Source organism: Mercenaria mercenaria, chromosome 2 (assembly GCF_021730395.1).
Source record: "Mercenaria mercenaria strain notata chromosome 2, MADL_Memer_1, whole genome shotgun sequence".
Classification (NCBI taxonomy): domain Eukaryota; kingdom Metazoa; phylum Mollusca; class Bivalvia; order Venerida; family Veneridae; genus Mercenaria; species Mercenaria mercenaria.
Window position 1 is genome coordinate 81,873,719 of NC_069362.1, and position 17,102 is coordinate 81,890,820.

Below are 17,102 nucleotides of genomic sequence, written 5' to 3' on the forward strand. Positions count from 1 at the left end.
AAGAAAACTGATTTTCTAAGTCCAAAAGGGGCAATAATTCTTGCAAAAAGCAAGATGGAGTTATGTTTCTTGATGTACAGGGTCTGCTTATGATGGTGAGCAAGTATTCCAAGTTTCAAAGCAATAGCTTTGATAGTTTAGGAGAAAAGTTGACCTAAACATAAAACTTAACCAAGAAATCTGATATTTTCTAAGTACAAAAGGGGCCATAAATCTTGCAAAAATCAAGATGGAGTTATGTTTCTTGCTATACAGGGTCAGCTTATGATGGTGAACAAGTATTCCAAGTTTCAAAGCAATAGCTTTGATAGTTTAGGAGAAAAGCTGACCTAAACATAAAACTTAACCAGGCAACGCCGACGCAGACGCCGACGCCGACGCCGACAACCGCTCAAGTGATGACAATAACTCATCATTTTTTTTCAAAAAATCAGATGAGCTAAAAACTACACTGGGACCCCTTTATAACGCTGTCGTTGGGGTCTAAGGTTCGAGACCCTCGGATCTAGCGGGGTTAAATTTACAACGCTGGTTGGCCGTGTATGCAATACCCTTCCCACCCGTAATGCATTAGTTGTATTTTGAACGCTGCTTGTTGTATAAAAAATTCTAAGCATATAAACGGGACATTTATTTACCTTATATGCTACTGGAAAATACATTTAAAAAATCATAATGCTGTATCATCTTCCAATTTTGTCGTAATTCTAAAAGAAAGTTGAAATTCTGAGTCCCGGAAGTAAACATAACGCTGTGTGAGAAGCCCGCGGTCGTGAAAATTACAATAGCGTGGGTTTTTTAAACACATGGAAAATAAATAAAAATGTACGAAAGAGAAAAAAGCGAACAGTTTTAAACTAGAGTTGTCACAGGAGTGACGAATTATACCCCCACAATATGGCCTTGCCACAGAACTAAGCCAATGTCAAAGCCGAACTTGCTTGACCTTTGACCTACTGACCTCAAAATCAATAGAGGTCATCAGCTAGTCATGATCTACCTCCCTATGAAGTTTCATGATCCTCGGCCCAAGCGTTCTCAAGTTATTGTCCGTAAAAGGTTTAAATGACCTTTGACCTTTGAAACTCAAAATCAATACGGGTCATCTGCTTGACATGACCAACTTCCAGATTAAGTTTCCTGATCCTAGTCCCAAACATTCTGAAGTTATTGTCGGAAAACTTTTTTAATGTTCCGGGTCACTGTGACCTTGACCTGTGACCCACTGACCTCAAAATCATTGGGGTCATCTGCTGGTCATAACCAACCTCCCTATCAATTTTCATGATCCTAGGCCCAAGCATTCTCAAGTTATCCGGAAACCGTTTAACTGTTCCCAGTTACTGTGACCTTGACCTTTGACCTACTGACATCAAAGTAGAACTTGACCTGTATTTCATGATGTTACACCTGTGTATCAAAATTTATGATCCTTGGCCCAAGCATTCTTAAATTATCATCCGGAAACCATTTAACTGTTTCGATTCACTGTAACCTTGACCTTTGACCTACTGACCTCAAAGTAGAACCTGACCTGCATTTTATGATGTTACACCTGTGTACCAAATTTTATTATCCTAGGCCCAAGCATTCTCAAGTTATCATCTGGAAACCGTTTAACTGTTCAGGGTCACTGTGACCTTGACCTTTGACCTACTGACCCCAAATTCGATCTTGACCTGTATTTTCTGATGTTACATAGGTGTACCAAAAATTATTTAAACCGGTCAAGTCTTTCCTGAGTTATCATCCGGAAACCATGAAAACCAACGGACCGACCGACCAACTAACCGCCAAGCTCACTCCTATATACCCCCGCAAACTTCGTTTTGTGGGGGTATAAAAATGGATAAAATAAGATAGAAAATGGTAAAATAAACTAGATCTACAATAATTAAAAGTGAGAATGGAATGATTACGAAAAATGGCTGCATTTTATTACAAAACTGGGCATGTTGTTTTAATTTTTTTATTCACTCAAATTTTTATGTCGTCCGCTTAACTGATGCAAACTTAAACGGTTTCGTGGTTGACTGACCAATGTTACATGCTTGTTGTCAATGCAAACAATTTAATTCTGACACGGTACTGATTGCCTAATTGTCACATGTCTACATGTATTCAAAATTTAACAAAGGCTTTACGCAAACAAGTAAGCTAGCAGACGGTTACTGATTTTTTTGTCATAGTTGTCATGGCAAAGGTGTTAATGTACACAGCTACATGCAGTTTTAACGCTGGTTATGATCAAATTAAATAACATCCGAGGACTCGGTTTTTTTTTGGTTTTTTTTTCTATTCGGGAGCCAAGAGCATACCGCGTTATACCGAATACCGCAGTATATATCGAATAGCGTTATAAAGGGTTTCGAGTGTATTTTAAAAACAGGCTAGCAGTTTCACAAAAGAATTTTTTCCACCATATACATACAGGGAAAAGTGACCATGCACTCTCGCGGCAATGTTTTTTGACGGATTGAAATAATCTGAACAATCTTGGTTCTTAGAAGGCCAAACAAGGACAATTTGTGTAAAATTATTGTTAAATGGGGCAGCAGTACCACACAAGATTTTCTTAATTTTGGGAATATAGGGAAAAGTGACCATGCCCACTGGCAGCCATGCTTTTTTAATAATCTGTATAATCTGACTATCAGACCATCGGTTTAGGAGATGTAATTTGAAGAACTTTCTATTTTTATCTCCAGCGGGCAGGCTCCTATGTGCTTCAAAGCTGAATCGTTTGAACAACTTAGGTAGAGGACCATCCAATGTATTTTTTGGGACCTTAACCACTCTGCAACGGAGGTCCCCAGAGGACCAATCATGGAACATCCACACCAAGTTTCATCACATGAAGAATTCAACACCCCGAGGCTCGAACCCACGTTGACGGGGGGCAGGTGATTTCAGGTCAGCGACCTTAACCACTCTGCCATAGAGGCCCCCAGAGGACCATCCACACCAAATTTCATCAAAATCCATTCTGTGTTTTTGGAAGAGGTGTTGTTTAAACACAATAGTTGACAATGGATGTTCGGACAGACACAAGCAAGATGGACACAGCCTGATCACAATAGCTCACCATAAGCACTTTGTGCTCAGGTGAGCTAAAGAACATTTATTGGAAATAGGATTCAACATGAAGTAAATGTATCATATGTTCATAACGGAAAATGTGGCAGCCACATTTTGAACAAAGGCATTATGAGCATTTAAATGAAGGTTCAAAAGCAAAAGTAATTCTGAAGTCATTATTTTATGTATCATTTATAATACAACAGATCAGTGTTTTTAATAACCGCTTCACAAAAATATCAGCTCTTTCAACTATCACATTCTCAATTATAAAGGCGACTGGTAACTTATATTTGAATATCTTTGGTGGTTGCTAAGAGCTGCCTGTTCTGAAATTTACTAGAAATCTACTGCATGCAGTTCAAGGGACCATCTCCTAGGCTACAGACCAACCTGTTTTACTCTCCATGTTCCGATATATAAATGCATGGTAAGCTTGGTTTTGCATTTGAATGCAAGCTATTTTGAGATGGTTACCATTCAACTAAAAAGAAACTCTACGCAATACTTACCATTATATTTAGTACCACACCAAATACAGTATTTGTGCTTAGTTCGTAGGTATATAGTCAGCACATCTAATTTTTCTTCAGTCTGTAATAAAAACATTTTATAAGGATTTCAACAAACAAGTGGAAATAATTATTTGATTTCATGTAATTTCCATCGGAGACAGTTAGAATAAACCAAACAAGGCAGTCAGAAAGACAGCTAAATCCCCCACCACTGGTATGGATAGTGAAAGGGTAAACCTTTGACCTTGAGCTGTGACCCTGACCTTGAACTGATATGGCTGACCCATGAATTCTGCACATCGTCTAGATGAGGTGATCATTTGACCCAAGTTTCATGAAAATCCTATACGGGGTTTAGGAGATATAGAGTTCAAACCTCTGACCTTGAGTTGTGATCTTGACCTTGAGTTGACATGGTTGACTCATGAGTTCTTGATGAGGTGATCATTTGACCCAAGTTTAATGTAAATCCTTCAAGGGGTTTAGGAGATACAGAATAAACACAAAATGGAAGGCTCAAACCTTTGACCTTGAGTTGTGACCTTGACCTTGAGCCGGCATGGCTGACTCATCAATTCTGCATATCGTGTTGATAAGGTGATCATTTGACCCAAGTTTGATGAAAATCCTTCAAGGGGTTTAGGAGATACAGAGCGGACACAAAATGGAAGGCTCAAACCTTTGACCTAGAGTTGTGACTTTGACCTTAAGCCGACATGGCTGAATCATAAGTTCTGCACATCGTCTTGATGGGGTGATCATTTAATCCAAGTTTCATAATTATCCTTCGAGAGGTTTAAGAGATACAGAGCGGACACAAAATGGTAGCCTCAAACCTTTGACCTTGAGTTGTGACCTTGACCTTGAGCAGACATGGCTGACTAATGGGTTCTGCACATCCTCTTGATGAGGTGATCATTTGACCCAAGTTTCATGAAAATCCTTCAAGGGGTTTAGGAGATATAGAGCGGACACAAAATGTTACGGAAGGACAGAAGGATGGAAGGACGGACGGAGACCATTCCTATAACCCCCCACCACTTGTGGCGGAGGAGTAACAATAGGCGATTATAAAATGTATCTGTCTCATAATGGTTATATGATTTGTCAGAGGTAAATGGGCGTACAATATTTAACCTTGAGTATACTGCAACCATGAGCTTTTGACCTAAAGCCGCTAAGAACAATTTCTGATCATAAACAATCATGCTATGAAGTTTCATTGTGGTAGGCTTATAAGTTTCTTACATACCTGCCTGTGCAAGACAGGGTTTTCCCATACCTTACAACACGGAATAGAAATCCGAGCTCTAGTGACTTTTTTATCCACACTGTCCAGAGGGTTTGGAAAACACCTACCTTACTGAGCAGACATGTTAGATCCTTTTACTTGCCTACCTTTTATACTGTTGCAACATTTTCAAAGTTAATGTAAAACTAGAAGATGTTTTTATAGAAAAGCGCCATGTCTCCCCGTATGCGTAGTTGTATAACCAAGAAAACAACAGGGAACAGGAGCGGAAGTCAAAGAGACACTGATGGTTGGCAACAATAGGGATCATCTACTTGGCATGTCCAATCATCCCACCAAGTTTCAACATACTGGGCCTAATGGTTCTCAAGTTATGAATTGGAAACCGTTTTCTATATTCAGCCCCTGTGACATCAACCTTGGATTGAGTGACCCCCTAAATCAGTACGGGTCATCTACTTTGATGTCCAATCATCCTATTAAGTTTCAACATTTGGGTCAAGTGGTTCTCAAGTTACTGACTGGAAGGCGTTTTCAATGTTCAGCCCCCTGTGACTCTGACCTTTCATGAAGAAACCCCAAAAGTAATAGGGGTCATCTACTCTGTAAGTCCTATCACCGCATGAAGTTTGAAGGTTCTAGGTCAAATGGATCTCAATTTATTGACTGGAAATGGATTTCCATGTTCTGTTCACTGTGACCTGGACCTTCAATAGAGTGATCCCAAAAGTAATAGGGATCATCTCTGCATGTCCAATCATCCTTTGAAGTTTCAACATCCTGGATCAAGTAGTACTCACGTTATTGATCTAAAATGGTTTTCCATGTTCAGGCCCCTTTGACCTTGACCTTTAAAGAGTGGCCCCCAAAATAAATAGGGGTCATCTACACTGCATGACCAATCATCCTATGGAGTTTCAACATTCTGGGTAAAGTGGTTCTCAAGTTATTGATCGGAAATGGTTTTTGAGCATATTATTAAATTTAACAAGAGTGCAAGAATGTCACAATATACGCCCGTCACAGCAAATTTCTTTACTCTAGCACCTGTATTTGCAAATGGAATTTTAATTTTGTGGTAATGTTTGTAATAACTAAGTGTTTTGTTTTTCTTAGTCCACAAAAAAACTCCTTACCAGGTAGAGATACCTTAAAATACACCTAAAATTGGAAAGTAACATCTATGTTGTACCACAGAAAAGTGGTCTTGGTTTTTCCCTACGCTCAATTATAAAAAAGTTACAATATAAGTTATTTATAGTAACAACTAAGGGAAGTTAATCTTAAAAAAAAAAAAAAAAAAAAAAAAAAAAAAAAAAATCAAAAAAAAAAAAAATGTAAGTCCTCACAAAAATCTTTACCAGGTAGAGACTGGTCAAAATACACCTCAAAATTGGATGTAGCATGCATGTTGTACTACAGAAAAGTGGTCTCGATTTTTCCCTACGACTAGTAATGAAAAACTTACAATATAAGCTATTTATAGTAACAACAAAGGGAAGTAATTCTAAAGAAGGGAACTGCACATGACACTTCGTCTCATGATGATGTATAATTGTGTCAAGTTACATCAAAATCCCTCCATGCATGAAGAAGAAATGCTTCGGACAAAGACATTCTTGTATCTGACCTTTGGCCTCTGTGACCTTGACCTTAGACCTAGGGACCTGGTTCTTGCGCATGACACTACGTCTCGTGGTGGTGAACATTTGTGCCAAGTTATATCAAAATCCCTCTATGCATGAAGAAGAAATGCTCCGGACAAGGTTTTCATTCTTGTATCCTTTGACCTCTAAGTGTGACCTTGACCTTAGACCTAGAGACCTGGTTCTTGCGCATGACACTCCGCCTCATGGTGGTGAACATTTGTGCCAAGTTATATCAAAATCCCTCTATGCATGAAGAAGAAATGCTCCGGACAAAGTTTTCATTCTTGTATCCTTTGACCTCTAAGTGTGACCTTCACCTTAGACCTAGGGACCTGGTTCTTGCGCATGACACTCCTTCTCATGATGATGAACAATTGTGCCAACTTTCATCAAAATCCCTCTATGCATGAAGAAGATATGCTCCGGACAAAGTCATTCTTGAATTTGACCTTTGACCTCTAAGTGTGACCTTGACCTTAGACCTAGGGACCTGGTTCTTGCGCATGACACTCCGTCTCATGATGGTGAACAACTGTGCCAAGTTTCATCAAAATCCCTTCATGCATGTAGAAGATATGCTCCGGACAAGGTCTGTGGACGCCGCCCGCCCGCCAACCCACCCGCCCGCCCGCCCGCCCGCCAGGGGCGTTCCCATAATACGTCCCGTTTTTCAAACGGGCGTATAAAAATTAGACGAGACTTACCTGTAAGTTGAAGTATAATTTGAATTCTATGAGTTAGAAATAAAAGGAGGTCTAAAATGAGTATGTACTTCGCACATGCGCAATCAGTTTTTTAACTCTATTTTCTGGTTTTCCAAACAATAGCTAGCAATGTATGTTTAATAACCTACGTTAGCTATTGCTATAATCTGGAAATAAGATCATGGCATGCAATTAAATTACATTATAACAAATGTGATTCTGCACAGCAGAGTAATAAAAAATTTTCTTCCCTTAGTAAAATTGATTCTATGAGTTTAGGGTGGGATGTGGAGGGATTTTAGACCTCCTTTTATTTCTAACTCATAGAATTCAAATTATACTTCAACTTACAGGTAAGTTTCCTCTAATTTTTAAATTCTATTTCGTTGAGAAATAAAATTTCGTCTAAAATGTGATTTTAACGCGGAAAATCAGAAAATATTTCAGACTGAGACAAACGAGCAAGTGAAGTAATGGAAGATATACGTGTATATGTCTCTATTCATATAAATGCCTGTTGTATAAATATTGAGATTATCGTCATTTTTGGCCAGTACTGAATTAGCTTAAAGGGACACACCTCGAATATGGTAGTATGATAGAGAACTGTGTTCTTATTTCTAACCATTATCTCTGCAAAACTGCCGATTCAAATGTCTTCTTCGTTATTGGTTTGTCATAGTATTTCTGGAATGTTCCTGCATTAGACCATCCGGCTTGTTTAATAATGTCTTCTACAGGTATTCCTTTAGATTGGGTTTTCTAAGTTGCTGCTGCTCGAATACTGTGTGGCCCAAATTCATTTACATTTATTCCAGCACGGTACATTACAGTCTTGATCCATCTTGCAATGGTGTCCTTAGAGACTGTTTTATGTGGCTTCACATAACTTATAAAAAATCTAGTATCTCAAAGTTCCTTAAAGTTCTTGTTCGTTTAAAATATTCTTTTATCACAAAATAAACACATAGTCACCTATCTGTCGGATACGCTTTAAAATGCATGAACGAGAACTGTTCACCTGGACGACTTTGCTTAAGTAATCCCTCAAAATATATAACAAATTCAGAGCTCGTCTTACTTAGAGAGCTGATAGTCAGTAAATGTAAACTATGTACACTGGCTGCATTTGTAAGAGCCATCAAGGTAACCAATTTTAATGTGAAGTCCTTGAGAGTTAAAGTTCTTACTGGAGACAATTTTCTTAGGTATTGTAGTACCAGATTTACATCCCAAATGTTAGAATAACTTGCCTGTGGCGGTCTGATGTTGTATATTCCCTTCAGGAAACGTATTACCAAAGGATGCTGACCGGCAGAAAAAGACTCTATGCTGATTCCCAATGCAGATAAAGTTGACCTGGCTGTATTAAGGGCACTTTATCCTAGACCCTTTTCATATAGATACGTCAAGAATTCACAGAGGGAGATGTTTCACTAACCTTTTGTTTACTACAGAAAAGAAGCCACTTGTTAATGTATGATTTATATCCTTTTCTAGTCGACTGTCGCCATGATGCAAGGAGTATAGAGGTTGCCTTGCTAGAAAGACCTCTGCTTCAGAAAGAGTTCCTGATACACGACAAGCTATCATATTCATTTTTCTCCACAGAGGATGAATTTGGTCTGAATGTGGCATTTTCAGTAGAGTTTTGCTTTTGGGAATTACTCTTGGTCTGTCTGTCAGCATTTTCATAACAACAGGGAACCTCGGTTGAGTTGTCCATAGTGGTACAATTATTATTGCTTGAGCCTGGTCTTGTTGGATCTTCCAAACACAGCGACCGATTACACTGAAAGGAGGAAAAATGTATATCAATGTAAAAGCACTCCATGAATTTAGCACAAGGGTTTGGTTTAAATGAACAGTACATTTGGACCTTATGATTAAGTCTAGATGCGAACAAATCAATGGTGGGTGTCTGCCAAATCTTGCAAATTTTACAAAAAATGTCATTTCTGATTTCCCACTCAGTATTGTCACTGAACTGTCTTGAGGGAGCATCTGCTTCATTATCTTTCCCTGCCACATGGCCACATGATAACCATACATTATGTTGCAGACACTATAACCAGATATCTCTACTGAATTCATTACAGGCAAATGACTTACAACCACCGAAGTTATTGACATAGCACACTGCCGTAGTAGAATCTGATAAAAAATTTATGTGTTTGTCAGAAATTTTATCAGCCAGAGCTTTTAGAGCAAATAAAATTGCTTTCAGTTCAAGGACATTAATGTGTAATGCTTTTTCTTCATTTGTCCCTCTACCACCTATTTTATTCCCTTCATAAACCAGACCCCAACCTAGGTGCGAGCCATCAGTCTGAATGACGAGATCAGGATTCCCTTTGTGCAATCGTCGAATTTGTTTGTGAATATTATTGAACCACCATTGAAGGTCTTGTTTCATGCTAATTGATATGTACATGTAAGAGTCAAAATCACCCTATTTTCTCGAAGGGCATTAGCTTTAGCTCTTTCAAGGTTTCTATAGAAAAGTTTGCCATATTCTACAGCTGAAAATGATGCCACTAAGAGGCCTATGACCTTCGCTACTTGTCTGATAGTGGCCCTGTGACTGAAATATAGTTTACGATATTCATTTGCAATCTGATCTTTTTTGTCATCAGGCAGATACACAATCATTTGTTCTGAATCAATCATATTTCCTAAATGTCTGATAGTTTTTGTTGGTTCTAGAATTGATTTTTCTTTGTTTATTGGGAGTCCTAAACTGGTCATTAAATTTTTTGTATCACAAATGTTGTCAATGCATTCTTGCACCGAGTTTCCTCCCAACAGACTGTCATCTATAAAGCCAGTACTTATATGGCCTTGATTTCTTAAAAAGCATATACAGGTTTTAAGAGGAGTGTGAAAATCATTGGCCCGTGAGCCAAACCATTCGGCATTGTTCGAAACTGAAACATTTTGTCTCTGAATGTGAACCGTAAGAATTTTTGATGTTCTTTAGCTATTTTTATGCTATAGTAAGCATGTCGAGTATCGATGCTGGCCATCAGCGTATCTTTTGAGATTATATTGACAGCTGTTTCAAAAGTATCCATTTTAAAATGATGGTACGGAATAAATTTGTTTAATTCTTTTAGATTGAGTATTAGCCTGTATTCTCCACTTTATCTTTTTCTTGAGAAAAATTGGAGATATAAATTGACCTATTGTGTAAGTCACTTCTTTTATGACCTGCATCTGTAATAATATTTTGATTTCAGATTCAGTTATCAATTCTTCACTGGTACTAAAATGACTCTCTTGAACTGGAGTGGTTTGTGACGGTTCAACGCCATCTATAAATTCAATGTGACAATTCTTTACTAGGTCTAAAATGCATGGGTCATTTGTTATTTGTTCCCATTTGGAGACAAAATGTTGCAATCTACCAGCTATAAATTCTGAACTTACCTGATTGGTGTTTATTTCCTTGCTCCTCTGCGTACCAAGTTTTCTGGCTCGACTGATTGGCCAAATCTGTGATGACCTCTACCATAACCATAGGCTGGTCGATGACCACCACGAAACTGGCCTCTAAACTGGCCACGTCCTCTGTATCTGCCTCTTACAAACTGACTCTGGTGCATTCTATTGCCCATTTTGTTGCAATCTTCAATTTCTTTGGCAGTCTTTGAAACGTCATCACCAAAGAGCAAAGGGCAGCGAATGAGAGCACAAGTGGGTATATTCTGCTCGAAGTTCAGGTCTTAAAAAGTCCCTTCGTGCCATATTGACTTGGTAATTGGCATGGCCAATCAAAGCTAGTGCATCATTGCAGCCTTCTATTAAGCCAGTCATATCAACATCAGTCATATCATTTTCAGTCAGAACTTTCTCAAATTTTGCAGCTCTATCCATGGTCTTGGTGAGGAAAACACCAGCTTTTACAATAGATTTTTCAATGTTTTGAAGTTTTTTGTCGTTTGTTCGGGCTCTACTTGAAACTACATCCCAAATTAACTTATTCAGTCTTCCTTCACTAAGTGCCTCACAATTTGAAGGCCGAGCTGAGCTCTCGTCTTTTGTCATTTTATCAACATGTTCCTCACTCATGCCTTTTCTGAACAATTCAAAAACATTATCTGCCAACACACAGTCAACATCCGAGCTGGTTGTTTCAGTTAGTTTGAATATGTTAACTAGGCTAGAAAATCTGCAGACTGATGTATTGAAATCACTGCCACAAGCTGATGTCTGTGAATCATGGTCGGACTCCATCCGAAATCTTTTAGCAGGTGGTGCATTACCACTGTCATGAAAATCTAAACCTTCGTCAAAATAATCATAATCCTCACTGTAATCGAAAGATTTTTCGATATCATCAACACGTTTCACCAAGGCAGTCTGAGAAGACTGTAGAAATTTAAGGCATTCAAGAACTGCACTTTCTTGTACATTTTTCCGAGTTGATAAATCATCGGGAACACTGTTATTTCCATCATCTACTTTTTTCAAAGGCGCTTTACCCTTAGAGGAACTAGATTTGTTTTTAGTATTCTCGTGTCCTTTTTTCTCGGATTTCGAGTCTTTTGCCGAGTCGGCCATATCGTGAAAACTAATGACACTAAGTGTACCGCACCACGTGCAGTGAAAACAACACAAAAAATATCACTGAATATAGAAAAGTTTGCAAAATTAACGTGCCACGCACGATTTATAAATTGAACACTCAAATTCCACACCATAATTATCACCCTACGGGTGAAAGTCGTGGAAATATCGGCGGTTTTAGAAATTGTCAACGCTACGCGTAGACTTATGCGCCATGAAGCGGAAGCACACTGATTGGGCATGCGCAAAGTACATACTCATCTTAAACAAAATTTTATTTCTCAACAAAATAGAATTGTGTACTTAAAGGCAATTGTCTTGTAGATGGGTCTCTAATTTGTTGGTCATGTACTGTCCTATTTCTGAGTTTATCAATATTCAATACAGCCATTACAAGCTAGTACATTTAGTACATTCTGAACAGTGCAGTCCATACGTTCTTCCACATGAAATATTTCATTATTTCTACTTTCAGTTTATGAGATATGAACCACACAAATTTGGATGGATGGACAGATAGATAGACAATGGCAACTTGGAAGTGCTCCCCAAAAATTTGGTCGGGGCACAAAAACCAAGGACCAATCACTTAAAGAGTTTGACAGAAATTGGCTTGGTGGTTTTAAAGGAGACGTTCTTTAAAGCAACTGACAAGATAACAAACAGACAAATGATCTGAAAAGCTCGCACTAAGCACTTCCTGCTCAAGTGAGTGAAAAACTGAACCAAATTGGGTTGCAGATGATGATGAAAAGGTGAGGTCAATAGCTCTCCCTTTTTCTTCAAATAGTCAAGCTAAAAATAAGTACATACACTATAGGTTGCTGTTGGCATTCCACCAGTCTCTGCTAGATCATCAGTATCATCATCGTCAGAGGCATCATCCTGTACGTACCCACTGTAACCTGGTTGCAGACGGTCAAGTCTCTCATCTGACTCAACCCCATAGTCATCATCTCCCTCTGCTTGTTTAGGCAACAATGCTTCTGGCCAGAAAAATGGCTCATGTGGTTCTGCTATACCCTGAAAAGATGTTAGAAACAAGAGGACCATGATGGTCCTGAATCGCTCACCTTGACCTAGATATTATAAAGATAAAAATTCTGACCAATTTTCATGAAGATCCATTGAAAAATATGGTCTCTTGGGAGGTCACAAGGTTTTTCTATTATTTGACCTATTGACCTAGTTTTTTAAGGCACGTGACCCAGTTTCAAACTTGACCTAGATATCATCAAGGTGAACATTCTGACTTATTTTCATGAAGATCCATTCAAGGGTATGGCCTCTAGAGAGGTCACAAGGTTTTTCTATTTCAAGACCTACTGACCTAGTTTTTGACCGCAGTTGACCCAGTTTCAAACTTGATCTAGATATCATCAAAATAAACATTCAGACCAACTTTCATACAGATCCCATGAAAAATATGGCCTCTAGAGAGGTCACAACGTTTTTTCATTATTTGACCTACTGACCTACTTTTTGATGGCACGTGACCCACTTTCGAACTTGACCTAGATATGATCAAGATGAACATTCTGACCAATTTTTATGGAGATCCATTCACAAGTATGGCCTCTAGAGAGGTCACAAGGTTTTTCTATTTTAAGACCTACTGACCTAGTTTTTTACCTCACATGACCCTGTTTCGAACTTGACCTAGATATCATCAAGATGAACATTCAGACCAACTTTCATGAAGATCCATTGAAAAATATGGCCTTTAGTGAGGTCACAAGGTTTTTCTATTATTTGACCTACTGACCTAGTTTTTAATGGCACGTGACCCACTTATGAACCTGACCTAGATATCATCAAGATGAACATTCAGACCAACTTTCATACAGATCCCATGGAAAATATGGCCTCTAGAGAGGTCACAAGGTTTTTCTATTATTTGACCTACTGACCTAGTTTTTGATGGCACGTGATCCACTTTCGAACCTGACTTAGATATCATCAAGGTGAACATTCTGACTTATTTTCATGAAGATTTCATGAAATATATGGCCTCTAGAGAGGTCACAAGGTTTTTCTATTTTTAGACCTACTGACCTAGTTTCTGACCACACGTGACCCAGTTTCAAACCTGAGCTAGATATCATCAAGATGAACATTCAGACCAACTTTCATACAGATCCCATGAAAAATATGGCCTTTAGAGAGGTCACAAGGTTTATCTATTATTTGACCTATTGACCTAGTTTTTGACGGCACGTGACCCAGTTTCGAACTTGGCCTAGATATCATCAAGGTGAACGTTCTGACCAATTTTCATGAAGATCTTGCGAACTATATGGCCTCTAGAAAGGTCACAAGGTTTTTCTATTTTTAGACCTACTGACCTAGTTTTTGACCGCACGTGACCCAGTTTCGAACTCGACCTAGATATCATCAAGGTGAACATTCTGACCAATCTTCATGAAGATTTTGTGAAATATATGGCCTCTAGAGAGGTCACAAGGTTTTTCTATTTTTAGACCAACTGACCTTGTTTTTGACCGCACGTGACCCAGTTTCGAACTTGACCTAGATATCATCAAGGTGAACATTCTGACCAATTTTCATGAAGATCCATTGAAAATTATGGCCTCTAGAGAGGTCACAAGGTTTTTCTATTTTTAGACCTACTGACCTAGTTTTTGACGGCACGTGACCCAGTTTCGAACTTGACCTAGAATTTACCAAGATGAACATTCTAACCCATTTTCATAAAGATCCCATGAAAAATGTGACCTCTAGAGATGTCACAAGGAAAAGTTTACGCACGGACGGACACACACACGGACGACGGACACCGCACGATCACAAAAGCTCACCTTGTCACTTTGTGACAGGTGAGCTAAAAAATAACAAATATTCTGCCTACAAATTTCAGTACATTTGATATTTTGTGATCAAAGCTTGAACTAACATTTTCCTGATGTCCTATGTAAGCGAAACCTTTACTGCTGAGATATGCTTTATACGAGATGTATGGTTAATGTTAATGATTCAAATATTTATACTCATTGTTTCAAAGGGGAATCACTCCTATGACTATTTGTATCCTTACCAACTGTGAATCAAGCTGTTCGCAAACTTTCTGACTTTTATACAAGTCTTTATCAACATTTCTATTCCTCATTTTTTCATCATTCGTTTCATGAAGGTTTGTTTATGTTCAACTTCCATCTTTTGTCTCTTTGCACTCCAATATTTGTGCATTTGAACCCTCTCATCTTTCTTTCTCTTCTGTTCGGTCTCACGCCCAAGTCCCCCTCTACCAGTTTTCACTTCAACTGGGATAGGCTCTGTTCTTCCAACACCTTAAAACATCAAAAATGAAAATATACCAAGTTGTTCTAGTATATTCTAAACTGTTTGCTGAAATAGAATGTGAACTATCAAGTGTAACAATGATGATTACCTAGATTAACAAGACCTCTGCCTAACTGGGCATTCTAAATGGGACAGGCCAGTAAATAAGACCAGTGTAAGTGCTCTTAAGCCCTTCCATCTAATAACAGATTACATGACGCAATCTCACAATGTGAAGTCTGAAACCATTTGGCTTAGAAATGTTTTGAGAAACCTGCTTACATGCAAAACATAGACCTAAAATTTTACGTTAAAAGGGGAAAAAGGGGCATAATTTTGACAAAATAAAAGTAGAGTTATGAAACTTATCCTGTGGGGGGGTGTGTGTGTGGGGGGGGGGGGGTCATTTAATGTTGCAAAAGACATGTGTTTAGTTTGAAAGCATTTGCCCAAGTAGTTGTACAGAAACCTGCTTACATGCAAAACCTTCGTAACTGAACATGGATGCTGACGAAAGGGTGATTCCAAAAGCTCTACTATATGAAAAGTTTCAAATAGTCAAGCTCAAAATGTTCCAACTGAAATTTATAAAGCAATAAATGTTATGAGAAGTAACCCTTTTATTCAGTCTCAGAATGCTGAATGCTACTGACCAAGTTAGAAGAACATCTATCAAGCCGTGCATGAGAAATTTTCTTAAAGTACAAGAGGGTCATGATGACCCTGAATCCCTCACCTGAGTAATATGAGCCACACATTTAAAATGGCAAACTGATGCTAAAATATTAGAAAGTAGGTCAGTAGGTCACATTCATGGTCACTGAAAGTCAGTTTTACTATCAGTGTGCAAAGCTGTACATGTCACCCAAAGTTCAAGGCTTTATTTTAACAAGAGCTGTCTGATGACAGCGCGCTCGACTTTTCCAAGCATTGATTGAAGAATGGGGTCAAAATATTTCCACGGATATTCAGACAAAAGAAATAAATAGATTAGACAAACAATGTTCCTGTATTTCTTTGATTTCGATAAGTCTTGCACTAAATGGCAATGTATGAGCCAATTTCAAAGTCCAAAAAGGGCCATAATTCAGTCAAAATAGTTATGTACTCTTGCCTACAGATGGAAATCATAATGATAAACAAGTGTTCAAAGTTTAAAAGCCATATGTCAATAGTTTTGACAAAACATGGATTTGTATGAAAACAGAACCAATTTCAAAGTCCAAAAAGGGCCATAATTCAGCCAAAATAGATGACAGAGTTATGTTCTCTTTCCTACAGATAGAGACTATTATACTAAACAAGTGATAAAAGTTTCAAAGCCATATGTCAAACACTTTACAAAAAATATGAACTGGTACAAAAAACTTATCCAAGATTTCTAAGTCAAAAGGGGCCATAATTCAGCCAAAATCCTTGATGGAGTTATGTAGTCTTGCCTATAACTGGCCATGGTGATGCTAAACAGGTGTTAAAAGTTTCAAAGCTTTATCTCAAAAGACTTTGTCAAAATATGAACTGGTACGGAATATTAACCCAGATTTCTAAGTCAAAAAGGGCCATAATTCAGCCAAAATCCTTGATGGAGTTATGTGCTCTTGCCTACAACTGGACATGGTGATGGTAAACAAGTGTTGAAAGTTTCAAAGCTTTATCTCAAAAGACTTTGTCAAAATATGAGCTGGTACGGAATATTAACCCAGATTTCTAAGTCAAAAAGGGCCATAATTCAGCCAAAATCCTTGATGGAGTTATGTGCTCTTGCCTATAACTGGACATGGTGATGGTAAACAGGTGTTAAAAGTTTCAAAGCTTTATCTCAAAAGACTTTGTCAAAATATGAACTGGTACGGAATATTAACCCAGATTTCTAAGTCAAAAGGGGCCATAATTCAGCCAAAATCCTTGATGGAGTTATGTACTCTTGCCTATAACTGGCCATGGTGATGGTAAACAGGTGTTAAAAGTTTCAAAGCTTTATCTCAAAAGACTTTGTCAAAATATGAACTGGTACGGAATATTAACCCAGATTTCT

At 38.2% G+C, this 17,102-nt stretch overlaps 1 protein-coding gene across 1 annotated transcript in view; it reads right to left on the reverse strand.

Moving 5' to 3' along the window:
• Nucleotides 1–17,102, reverse strand: part of LOC123564428 (G patch domain-containing protein 11-like) — a 33,857-nt gene that overhangs the window by 2,741 nt on the left and 14,014 nt on the right. Inside the window, 4 exon segments of the mRNA XM_045358003.2 lie at nt 3,591–3,672; nt 12,581–12,790; nt 14,823–14,902; nt 14,905–15,075. Of these exon segments, the coding sequence (XP_045213938.2) occupies nt 3,591–3,672; nt 12,581–12,790; nt 14,823–14,902; nt 14,905–15,075 (543 nt within the window).